This window comes from Oryctolagus cuniculus, chromosome 21 (assembly GCF_964237555.1).
Source record: "Oryctolagus cuniculus chromosome 21, mOryCun1.1, whole genome shotgun sequence".
Classification (NCBI taxonomy): Eukaryota; Metazoa; Chordata; class Mammalia; order Lagomorpha; family Leporidae; genus Oryctolagus; species Oryctolagus cuniculus.
In genome coordinates, this window is record NC_091452.1 from 9,491,058 (window position 1) to 9,503,152 (window position 12,095).

The 12,095-nt window shown below is 65.1% G+C and overlaps 1 protein-coding gene across 6 annotated transcripts in view; it reads right to left on the reverse strand.

Moving 5' to 3' along the window:
- Nucleotides 1-668: 668 nt before the first annotated feature.
- HECTD4 (HECT domain E3 ubiquitin protein ligase 4) overlaps nucleotides 669-12,095 on the reverse strand; it is a 199,937-nt gene continuing 188,510 nt past the window's right edge. For all 6 annotated transcript variants that reach the window (XM_070066217.1, XM_070066215.1, XM_070066216.1 and 3 more), the window contains 10 exons: nucleotides 10,387-10,577; nucleotides 9,145-9,291; nucleotides 8,551-8,670; nucleotides 7,837-7,992; nucleotides 6,327-6,430; nucleotides 5,644-5,865; nucleotides 3,914-4,080; nucleotides 3,483-3,678; nucleotides 3,007-3,229; nucleotides 669-2,505 (listed from right to left, as the gene is read on the reverse strand). In XM_070066217.1, coding sequence (XP_069922318.1) covers nucleotides 2,369-2,505; nucleotides 3,007-3,229; nucleotides 3,483-3,678; nucleotides 3,914-4,080; nucleotides 5,644-5,865; nucleotides 6,327-6,430; nucleotides 7,837-7,992; nucleotides 8,551-8,670; nucleotides 9,145-9,291; nucleotides 10,387-10,577 — 1,663 coding nt within the window. In that variant the 3' untranslated portion in view covers nucleotides 669-2,368. The remainder of the gene's footprint in view (nucleotides 2,506-3,006; nucleotides 3,230-3,482; nucleotides 3,679-3,913; nucleotides 4,081-5,643; nucleotides 5,866-6,326; nucleotides 6,431-7,836; nucleotides 7,993-8,550; nucleotides 8,671-9,144; nucleotides 9,292-10,386; nucleotides 10,578-12,095) is intronic.

Genomic DNA, 12,095 nt, shown 5'->3' on the forward strand with positions numbered 1-12,095 from the left:
CACTGAATTTTCACGAGGTGGCCAAGGAGATGTACTCCCGTGTGGGCCAGGCGCAGGGCCTGGGCAGCTCACTCGGGTCTTTGCTCCGGCGTCCTGCTGCCCACACCCTGGCACAGCAGTCGGGAGGAGGAAGGAAGCTGCTCGCTCCTCCAGGAACGGCCTGCTCTTCCCATCACAGACTTGTCTGCGACACGTGCACTGAAGGGTGGCGTTCTTACGGCTAAGACAGGTGGCGTCGGGAGGGCCAGGACGAGCGGGTCTGGGTGCAGACCACGGGGTAGCTGCAGGGGATGGGTAGGTCGGCCGTGAGAAGGGGGCTGGGCCGGGGGCTGAGACATGCCCTCACCTCCGGCCTGCATTTCCCTGCGTACACAGAAGGTGGAAACCCACTGCTGTCCTTTGGGCTAAGACTGGGTCAGACTCTCCCACCCCAGGCACGAGCACACACTGGCCGCCAGGACGGATGGGCGGAACATGCAGGCGCAGGGCTGGCCTTGACCTTGGATTTTTCATACATACAAAGCACAGACTCGAGGCCAGGGGAGGGCAGTGGGTAGATGGTAAGCCTGGGGAGAACACGGTGCAGACTGCAGTGCTGAGAAACGCCGGGATCCCCGGCCACCTGGGGGCACCAGGCCAGGCGACCTCTGCACGTGACTCGTGGTAAATCCAGGCCGGATGAAGGTTGTTTATTGTGTGACGTTTTTTCCTGTTGTGAGCTCCCTTTACACAGCAGAGTGTGAATAGCATCAGACTGGACGAACAGTTTGTTAAATGCAACCATAAATAATGATAATAAATATACATCAAGTAACTTTACAGCACACACGTCTTAGGGCCAAGGCTGGGATGTGTCTGGACCTCCGTGTGCTCTGTGGGAGGAGCAGCGGAGCTGTCACTCACAGCTGTCGTCATCAAGCGATGGCCAACAGTCGCGTCTGAACCCCAGCTGGGGAGGCAGCGGACAGAATGCCAAGTCCATTCAGGGGACGAGGACTGGAGGGGAGCAGGAATTGAAAGATGGAGGGAGCAACACCACTTGTGATAAATCCAAGGCCCTCCACTGTGCGGTGAAATGAGAGGGTCTTCGTTGTCAGGAACATGTCCTGGTGAGACCCTCCCGTCCAGGGGCTGTGGCCCCCGCAGGCAGCAATCCAGCCACGCCCTCTCAAGCAGGGGGCACTGCCTGCGGGCACGCACCTCCACTGGCCGCTCCCGCGTCAGACGGAGCTGACGCAGCCGCCACCACTGAGCCGCGGTCTCTCGCATCCTAAGAATAGCGGGGGGAGGAGGTGGAGGCCAACAGCTCTGCCCTGACCTCACACACTCTTCCCAGGGGCCAGCGCCCCGTCTGACCAGCATCCGCGCTCCAAGGCTGCCTAGGCACACGTACCTGTGCTTCCCCGCAGTCCTGGGAGAACTGGCCAGCCCCACAGCGGCGTCCAGAAGACAGCACGTGCTGCCCTTGGACAAAGACTGATGGCGGCACAAATGCACGGCGCAGTGGGGAGCCTGGAGGCAGCTCAGCCCTGGCACACACTTAATGGGGCGGTGAGGGGTGCGGGGCCAGCTCGGCCAGAGGGCAGAAGGACCCCCCTGGGGTCTCCATCTGGCCTTGGAAGTCCGAGTCACTGAGGTAGGCCCCACATGGACAGAGCACCTCAGTCAGCTCTTGGAAATGGGCAGTGGCCACGCTGTGTCCCCCACGTCCCCGGAGGAAGGGCCGCTGTGAGCACATAGGTGAGGTCAGCTTGGATTCCTGTGTGTCCTGTTCAGAGACGTGGAGACGGCGCCCCCGAGCACTGTCCCTGCAGCTCCAGGCGTCCGCTCCGTGACCGCCGGCTGGGCTCTGCTGTGCCCAAGGAGTCCTCGGGGAACACAGTCCGGCTAGGGCCCCAGGAGAGACAGATGGCAGAGGGGTCATCCGGGTAGGAGGGCAGGCGACCGCGGTGGGCTCTGCCTCAGAGGAAACAGGGAGAAGAATGCGTGGAGCTCCCTGGCGTCGGGCGGCAGGAGGGCAGGGCCAGCCACCATGTGTGCTGGAGACCGCCCAGGGCAGCTCGCCGGGCTGCAGGGATGAGGTACCCACTGGAGCCTGTGGTCACGAGGGACAGTGTCCAGGAAGATGAAATTAAGAGAGACAGTCTGGGAACTAAACTATCCTACGAAGGTACCACAAACAGGCAGCAAGAGGACCAACCCAGCACGAAACGTACAAACACAAAGGCCATGTCTTCCAGGAGGCCCTTGGACACGGATCAAAGTTGGGAAAAGCAAGACGGTGCCACCTCCGTGCACAGCCCTGGCGGGACGCGCCTGCAGTGGCAGAGTGGGTGCCCAGCGACAGCCTAACTCACGGGGCTCCTCGTCAGCCACTCAGGGGGTCTTCACGGTAGTGAATGGCACAACGCAGCTTGTCCAGTGTGATCTCCAGAGAGGAGTACTGGGGAAGCTTGATCATGAACATGCACGTCTCCACCCGGATGTGGCGCGAGTCAGGGGGACCTGCGGAAGAAACGGGCAGGTTCGAGGGCCAGGGCCTGTGCCGCCTGCCTTCCGGGGGCAGCGCCTCGCGGGCCTCTCCGCTCCCAGGTTTGCGGCCTTTAGGCAGCTCCAAGTCGATCCCAGGGCCTAGGAACCAGGAACCTGGGGTGGGACAGAAGCCTTGAGGGGAGCGAGGCACACGTGCAGCTGCTGGCCTGTGGGAACCTGACGGCACACAGGTTGGTCTGGCCGCTACCATGGTTTAAAGTTGAATTAATTTTCTGTACTCAAAAGAGATTTTAAAAAGTCTAGATTTTCAGCTTTGAGCAGACTGAAAGACAGGTGACGGCAGGCCTGTGCTGTCCCCGCCCCACCTGTGCCCTCAGCTGCATTTGGGTCCAGCGTGTGGGATTCCCCCCGGTCACCCGCCCGCCCTCAGGCAGGCAGGCCTAGGCGGCTTGGCTCCAGACTGAGCAGAGGGCCTGTGTGTCCCCGCTTGGAACAGGACCAGGGAAGCAGTACCTGCTGTGCCGTCTGGGGGGGCGATCTTCATGGGGTACGGGGGCACGTGGGCTGTGTCGGGGCCCCCGTCTTTGCAGGGACAGGTGAAAGGGATGCGCTCCTGATTGCAGGCAAACTTGATGAACTTGCACAGCTCCTCCTGGGTGAACATCTCCAAGGCCCCCCAGAAGAATTCGATGTGCTGGTCCGTCTCCATCAGCCCCACCTGGTACATGGTGTGGGCCTGGGGCAGAAAGGACGCAGACGTGAGCAGGCCTGGCCTCTGCTGACCCAGCCTCTCCAACCCTGGGGTCTGCAGGCCAGGCCCAGTCCCAGGGCAGAGTGCAGCGAGGGCAGCATGGAAGCCGTGGGCACTGGGGACTGAGGTGAGGATGGCGACAGAGGCGCAGGGCTGAGGTGAGCCTCTACTGACACCTGGCATCAAAGCCAAGGATGGCGCTGGCAGGGCTCACCCAGCCTGGCCCAGGGCCGCCTACCTTCAGGAACTCCAGGTTGATGTAGGGGAGGCCACAGGTGCGCAGCTCCATCTCCAGCGGGCTGAGCGTGGTGAGCAGCTGCAGGGGGATGATGGAGCCCAGGCCGGCCCGCACAGCCGTCACGCACTCCACGTTCTGCAGCTCCCGCAGCCGCAGGCTCCGGATGGCTGCCGCGTAGATGTCCTTGTTCTCCCACCTGCCGGGCGAGAGGCGCAGGGGAGGGGGATGCTGGGGAGGCGGAGGGGCTCGTGGGTCTGGGGCCACAGCCACGCAGCCAGAGGTCGCAGTGTCAGGTGACCTCGGGGGCTCCTTCCTGCCTCTCGGTGCCACGCGCCTCAGTGCTGCCGTGGTCTTAACAAGACCCCTCACTCGAGACGCAGCCGCACAGCCCCGGTCCTGGGGAGCTCCCCCGGTTCCTCCCGCATACTCACGCCACAGGGACGTGCCGGCCGCGGCTGCACAGCTCCACCTCCTCGCCCGTCATGGTCAGGTAGGTGAACTTGCAGCAGGGCTTGCTGGGGCTGTCGGGGCTCTCGGTGGCCAGGTGCTGGGAGGCGATCTCGGCGCACAGGGCCTCCAGTTCCGTCTCGTCGTTGATCTGGGGGCCGAGGCAGAGAGAGGCAGTGCCTAGACCTGCGCCGCGCCAGGGCCGGAGCCTACACGCTGTCTTTTGCAGCCCCCTCCGTGACCCCAGCCCAGGGTCTCCCCTCAGCCTCGTGGAGGGCACAGGAACCAGGCCTGGCCCGTGAGAACACACTGTTGGTTCTTCCTGACGCCTGGCGTCAGGCATCAGGGCACGGGCCCTAGGCCAGGCTAGCGAGACCACGTTCCAGGGCTCCTCCCGTCTCCGGAAGCAGCGGCCCCCACGGGGCACCAGGCAGAGCTGCAGATCCTCCTCGGCCAGCACCCCGAGGACACTGTCTGAGACCCAAGACTGCTGCCGTTACTGGAGCACCCTGCCTAGAGTCAAACCTGGGCCCATGCAGTTCATTCAAGTGAAGGATGTTTTCAACTTGTCCTCTAGCGCTCACGACAGCCAGGAGATCAGACTGCACCCAGGTCTCCCGTGCGGGGGCGGGCCAGGCCCTCAAGCTGCCCTGCTGCTTCCAGGGTGCACAGCAGCAGGAACCCCAAGTGACGGCAACTGAGAACGATTCGAGACTAGGAAATGTCTGAAGCTGCGTGGGGCTGGGATTTCTGCCAGTTGCCACGCCCCTTGACCCCCACCCTGTGGCACTGGGCTGCTGAGGAGACCGGGTCTGAGCCAAAGGGAAGCAAGGCTGCAGCTCTGGGACGGGGACAGGCGGAGCCGGAGCCCACTCACTGCCGGCGGCGGCCACCCCAGCAGCTGCCCGTGGAGCAGGTAGCAGGGACCCCACCGACTGACCGCTTTGCCCCACCACTCGTGGCCTTGCCTTTCCCCGTGCCTGGCCTCCGTCTTGGGTCTTCCGCCCAAGCCCAGCCCCTGCCTATCCAGAGCCCCGGAGGGCTCAGGGATTCCCAGCCCGTGGGTGACCTCCTCCCACCCTCAGCTCCTGAAGCCAGCAGAGGGCCAGGCGCAGGGCTGGGCAGCTCCCTTTTGCTGGCTGCTCTCCAGTGGTGGCCAAGGGGACAGCCAGGGAGCCTGGCCACGGGGGCGCCTGGCTTCAGACACACGTCTTGCCGGGTGGCTGATTCCACGTCCCGTTCCCGACTCTGCTGTGCTGGGGAGGGTGAGCGGTGCCTGGCACCAGACAGGGCCTCAGTGGCTTCTGTCAAGCCACGGGAGGGCCGGCCTGAGCACCGGCGCTGCTCGGACCCTGCCGTGGCCTGTGTGGCACAGGGACGGGGCAGGAACTGCACGTGCCACGAGGCCGGCCGCGGGTGCTCTGTCGGAGGCCCTGAGCCGGCTCGTGCGTTCCCTGGGCCCCAGGCAGCGGTCCCTTCACAGCTGCGGGGACTCCTCAGCACGGCCTCGGGGGAGGCGCACGTGGGCAGCCCAAGGGGTGGTCACCTCGCCCCCTGGGACAAGCCTTCCCGGCAGAGACGGTGTGCACCGCTCGTCCCCTCCCTCCGCAGAGAGCTCAGGTCGTGGAGGCCCGAGCAGCAGCGGCACGGAGGGCCCTGGGCACTGCTCCCACCCACCCCGCCCCGCCCCGCCCCGCCAAGTGCCCTCACATACATTCTCGAATTTCTTGACATAATTGTAGGTGAGGATGTCTGCTTCCTGCAGGTCCTGGTCAGGGTCCAGGGGCTCCCCGACCAGCGTCTTCCAGAAGGAGGGCAGCAGGTCCAGGGGGAGAGGGACGTCGGCTCGGATCGCCATCCCCAGCAGCTGCCCCAGGAAGTGCAGCAGCTGCTCCTCCCCGTAGGTGATGGGGCTGGGCGTCAGGATGTACTTGCCCTGCAGGCGGGGGCGAGAGACGCAGCTGCGACCTGTGTCCCCGCACTCGGGCCTCCCAGGTCGCATGCTGATGGTGTGAGGGGGAAATGCAACCCGCTGGGGCCTCTGGGAGGGACTGGGTGGCACACACAGGCACATGGGCTCCCTGTCTCCTGCTGTGGTAACCTGTGCCGCCTCGGGACCCCGCCAGACCCACAGCTGTGTTCCTTGGCCTCTGTTACAGTAATGAAAAGCACCTAACACAGCCCCTGTTCCTAGAAGGACCCCCGTCCCAGGCCCCTGTGCCCCGAGGCAGGCAGGACAGAATCCACTGTAAGGACAGGGCCCAGCCCAGAGCCTGGCCAGCCAGTGTGGCAAGGGCCTGCCCCACCCAGAGCAGGGAGTCTTTGGAGAAGGGCATGAATGGGACTGGGACCTGCACCCATGGCCCCAGGCCACTGCCCCCGGTGGCCCAGCCTTACCTTGTTCTTGTTGACAGCTGAGCTGGGGCACAGCAGCAGGAGCGACAGTGAGGAGCTCTGCAGCTCTTTGCACACCTGCCACAGGAAGTGGCGGAAGGAGCCACCTGCAGGACAGAGGGAGGCCCAGGCAGAGGGGCTGTGCCCAGGCAGAGGGAGGCCCAGGCAGAGGGAGGCCCAGGCAGAGGGGCTGTGCCCAGGCAGAGGGACTGACCCCAGGCAGAGGGACCTGACCCCAGGCAGAGGGACTGAGCCCAGGCAGAGGGGCTGTGCCCAGGCAGAGGGACTGACCCCAGGCAGAGGGGCTGACCCCAGGCAGAGGGGCTGTGCCCAGGCAGAGGGACTGACCCCAGGCAGAGGGGCTGTGCCCAGGCAGAGGGAGGCCCAGGCAGAGGGGCTGTGCCCAGGCAGAGGGACTGACCCCAGGCAGAGGGAGGCCCAGGCAGAGGGACTGACCCCAGGCAGAGGGGCTGTGCCCAGGCAGAGGGACTGACCCCAGGCAGAGGGGCTGAGCCCAGGCAGAGGGACCTGAGCCCAGGCAGAGGGACTGACCCCAGGCAGAGGGGCTGACCCCAGGCAGAGGGGCTGTGCCCAAGCAGAGAGACCTGACCCCAGGCAGAGGGACCTGACCCCAGGCAGAGGGGCTGAGCCCAGGCAGAGAGACCTGGCTGTGGTGATGGTGGAGTGTGACGGAGACTCACCAGAGGCCCAGGGGGCCTGGGGTCACCCACCAGCTGGGGGCTGGGGGCAATGCTGAGCTCCGGACATCACTGTCCTCTATGCAAGCCTCGCCGGCTTGTTCAAGGTTCAGAGGAGGTCAAAGCTCTGGCCCGGGGCAGCTCTGCCTGCGCCCAGCGAGCGCACGGGAGTGGACAGACAGGGGGCACTTTGCCGGTCTTCTGCAGCCCCTATTTCTACCAGCATGATTCTCCTCTGCTGGTGGTGCCCCTGGCCTTGGCCAGCATTCCCTGGTGGGCACTGTCAGAGCAGCGGGCTCCAAGGACAGCAGTGCAGGCCCGCCGTGGACAGGGCCACCCGGAGGCCCACGTCGGGGGTACAGGTCAGGCCCCGGGGAGGAGGAGGAGACTCTGAGTTGCTGACTCCTGGAAGGCCAAGGGCCCGAGCCCTGCAGCTCAGGGAGCCGTCACTTCCGGGCGTCCCAGTTTCCTCTCGAGTAGAAGGGGGCACCACTCACGGCCCTGGCACTCCCACGCTCTGAGGGGCGAGCGTGGGCCTGGTGTGCCTGGCTGGGGGGGGGCCGGCTCTTCAGGACCGAAAGGCACCCACCCTGCAGGGGCCCTGCCCGGGGAAGGCACCGGCCTGTGCTCAGGCGGCCTCTGCTGGCGCACCCAGCAGGAAGGGCAGCGCTGGCTCGAGCAGGGCGGCGGTGCCCGGCGTGGCAGGGGCTGGAGCCCCCAGGGCTCAGAGCTGGCTTCCGGGCGCCCAGGTGCCGAGGGCTGGGGGCTGGGGGCGGTGCCGGCAGCCAGCTTCCCGCAGCGGCAGCAGCACTTACTGGTGCCGTGGACCTCCTCGCCTGTGAAGCGGATGTTGAAGGCGTAGGTGGGGTCGCCCCCGCTGGCCAGCTTGACGCAGAGCTGAGAGGACGGCACCGAGGCCAGCTGCCGGGCGGCCTGGCAGAAGTAGGAGTCTTCCGAAGCTCTGACTTCCCCTGGGAAGACACAGGGGCTGGCCAGAGCCTCCGGGCGCCGACCTGGCCCTCCCAGCACACACGCCCGGGGACCTGGATTCCACCGGCCCCTTGGCCGCCCTCTGGTCACGCAGCTTCTTAGCACCCTCATGGCCTGGCCGCATGCTTCCGTCGCCTCCGGGAAGTCCTCCCACCTTTGCTCCAGCTCCTCTCCCATCTCCTCCTGCCGTGGCTGCCACGGTGTTTGTGCCTAGCATCTACCTTCCTCCTCTTTGCTAAGGCCAGAAGCCCAAATGTTAGCAGGTGCATGGGCAGAATAAAGTCTGTGTCCCCACCCTGGCACGCAGCCAGCACGGCCATGCCACGTGGAGGACAGGCGCTGGAGCCCTGAGAGCCACGCTCCGTCTGCTCCCTAGAACACAGGCCCTGAGGTGACCCTGGCGTCCAGGCACAGTGCCAGCAGCACCAAGTGGAGGAGGAGCTGTCACAGCAGCACCCCCGCGTGTCGGCCCTGGAGAAACCCCCAGCTGGCGCAGGCACCGCCATTCCGCAGTGTCTGCTCTCCACAGCCGCGCCTACCTCCCACGATCTCCAGTGGATCCAAGGTGATCTCCGGCGCCGCGTGGTCAGCTGTCCTCTGCACGGTGGCATTCAGCACTCGGTTCATCACGGTCACCTTCGTGTCATAAAAGATCAGCCCTGCCGATGGCCCGTGGGAGAGAGGCGTCAGCGGCACACAGCCGCCCCGGGCCTCTGGTCCCTGGGCGGGGCTCTCACAGGCCACGCTGGTGGCGGACCTCAGGGAGGGAATGTGTTAATATCGATCCAAACGCTAGCTGCATAGACACTTTGGCTGCGCCGTGCCCCAAAGACACCAGGCCAACACGCCGGACTGCGAGACTGTGCGACACGGCGCTCGTGTCTGACCGAGAAGCAGACACCTGCGTGCCCAGCTGCTGGGTGCCGCCACCGCCACCACCACCGCCAGGCTGCAGGCGTGGGGCGGACAGTGGGACGAAACTCTGTGTGTTCCTACGTAATCTGAGGGCTTCCAGAGGGAGTCGCTTTCCTCAGAGTACCTGCCACTTTGTACTGATTTCTCGGGGCCCCGCCCACGGGCTGTGCGGCTGGCCGCCGCCTGAGGTGCTGGGTCTGGGTGGGCCCGGCACTGACCTTTGGCCTCCTTGAGCAGGGCCGCGATGCTGTGCGTGTACATGGGCGTCTGGCGCAGCTCCACCAGCGGCAGGAAGAAGGTCTCCAGCGTGGTGTTGAGCGACTGCAGCAGGGCGAAGCGCAGGCGCAGGCTCTCAATGGGCACGTCTGTGTGCACGGGCGGTGGTCAGGCTGGGCCGGCAAACTCGGGGCCCCGAGCAGTCCCCAGTGGGCCTGAGCCTGTGCCAAGCCGAAGCAACGGGCCCAGGTCCTGCCAGACAGGAGGCACTGGCCCTTTAGGAGCCCGAGGCCCCCAGCCTGCCTTTGGCCATGCCGGTGGTCCCTGCTCCAGCACCTTTTACTCTGAGGTGCGCACAGACCACGGGATCCGCCGACAGCAGAGCCTGTGTTACCTCCCCCAGCTGCCCAGGAAACTCGGCCTGAGTCACCCTCCTGCAGCCGCCTCCTCTCCGGCTGACAGGGACCTCCGTGGCACCCAGGAGAGCAGGGCCGCACCTGCGCTGGGCAGGGGCTCAGGTGCACCCGTGTGCAGGACACCTGCCAGTGTGCTGAGGTAGAGCGTACTCCCCGGGGAGGGTCAGCGGGGTGCTAACGTGGCCGTGTGCACTCCTAGCTTCTCAGGAAAATGTGCTGGGGCCAGTGCTGTGGCACAGCAGTTACAGCCATCCATACGGGCGCGGGTTCGAGTCCTGACTGCTCCACTTCCGGTCCAGCTCCCTGCTTATAGCCTGACAAAGCAGTGGAAGATGGCCCAAGTGCTCCCTGACACACATGGGGGATCCAGAGGAAGCTCCTAGCTTTGGACTGGCCCAGCTGCCAGCTCCTGCCACTGTGGCAATCTGGGGAGTGAAGAGCGGATGGAAGACCTCTCTCTCTCCCTTTCTCTCTGTGTAACGCTGCCTTTTTGGAGCAGGTGCTGTGGCCATCAAGTTAAGCTGCCTCTTGAGGCACCTGCAGCCCCATCGGAGCACCAGTTCAAGTCCCAGCTACTCTGTTTCCAATCCAGGTTTCTGCAAATGTATCTGGGAAGACAGAGGACGATGGCCCAAGTGCTTGGGTCCCTGCCACCCACAGGGGAGACCTGGAAGGAGTTCTTGGCTCCTGGCTGGGGCCTGGCTGTTGTGTGGGCATTTGGGGAGGGAGGCAGCAGATCAAAGACGCATTTCTCTCTATCTCTCCCCCTCGTCACAGGCACACCCCACCCCAGGCAGCAAGGAGGGACCGGCCCTGGGGGCCACCTACTCGAGAGACAGGCCGTCCTGGGGTCGGTGGTGTCCGCGGGGTCCAGGTACACCTCGTGGGGGTGAAGCCGCGCCGGCGTGATGGCGAGGTGGCGGCACAGGCGGTTGATGCACTGCACCAGCGCCACGTCCATCTCGAGAGTCCACCTCCTGGAGGCCTTCTGCGCGTGGCGGACGTCAGCGCAGGCACACCTGGGTCGCGGGGAGGAGGGCCCGAGTGACCGCCGGCTCCTCAGAACTCGGAAGGTGGCTTTGCATCCCTGGTTGTCCTCGGTGCTCTGACCGCAGGACACGGCACGAGAGCTCCCCGCAGAAGCCGGTGGAGCTCATGGGAGGGAGGGTGAGGGGCGGGGCGGGGGCTGCTGGAGCCCCAGCATGAAATCCAGCTACACGGAGTGGCCCGGGCAGCAAGCACGCACACTTCCGGGCTTGGTTTCTTAACATAAGCAGAGCTCACGGTCACATCAGCCTTGTGCGGTGTCACGGTGAGGACGCCTCTGGGGTCTGGCCCATTCCACACGCGCCGTGTGGGCCGCTGGTGCTGCTGACAGCACGGCCCTGTGGCCGACGGCCCCGCTGCAGGGTTTACCTGCAGAGCTCCTGGGAGGGCCTTGCCACAGGGCCGTGGGATCAGCAGTGCCAGGCACAGCCCGAGTGTCTGTCACGCAGGGAGTAGCTGAATAGATCACACCTCCTAAGAGAACCCCAGGCAGTCACGAGTGCGGTCAAGCGGCGTGATGTGCGTGACACAGACGTGCGTGACACAGACAGCGGAAGAGCAGACTGCAGAGCACCAGGCCCTCCCGGAGTGGCTGGGCTGTGCGTGCGTCTCTCTGGGCCCAGAACCCCCGGACTCCAGTTCCCTGCATCCGTGTATGCTGGGCAAGGCTGTCGGTGAGCAGTGGCCTTCGCAAACACCAAGCTACTAACCCAAGAAAGACGGGCAGGCCAGCAGCCCCACGAGTGGGCCAACACCACGTTGCGCATACCCCGCCATGTGGGGCTGTCGTGGGAAACCACGGCCCCCTTGTTTAGGGTGTCCCAAGTCCCACCCAAGGATGCTCTTCAGAAGGGGGTGCCTCCCAGATCCCTCCGGGCTGCCTGGCTCCAGCAGCAACCTCGGCTCCTGTAGACAAGTCCGGCACGGAGGACCCTGTGTCAGGCATCACCACGGCCCCCACGCCCCACACGCGGGTCTGGCAGCTCTTGCAAACAGGTCACCTCAGAACCAGCTGGAAGCCCAACGTGGGCCCTTCCCGCTCACAAAGCTTCAGTCCGAGAGGGGACTACTCTAACACAGCGCTCAGGGCCACACTCCTGCTCTCTCCAAGTTCAGAGAACTCATCCCTGCCCCCCAGGGGCCAACTCGGGAACCGCAGAGACGAAACAACGCAGGTGGCACGCGGGGACCTCTTCGCAGTCCTGAGGGGCAGGCAGCACAGCACGCGTGTGGCAGCCGCTGTGGGGGACCCTGGGGTGGGGGCGACATCTCACCTGCTTGGAAAAGGGGACCCCTAGAGGCCTGGTGACAGCAAGAGGGCAAGGGGGACTCAGAGGGCATCGTGCCCTGGAAGAAGGGCTTCCCCTTCTACCCTGGACTGTGCCCCTGGACCCATCTGCTGAGCCCCAAGCCCAGGAAACTGTGCAGACAGGGCCTGGTAGGCGGTGCTTTAGGTGAGGTCACAGAAGGGAACTTGTAGAAGTTCACGG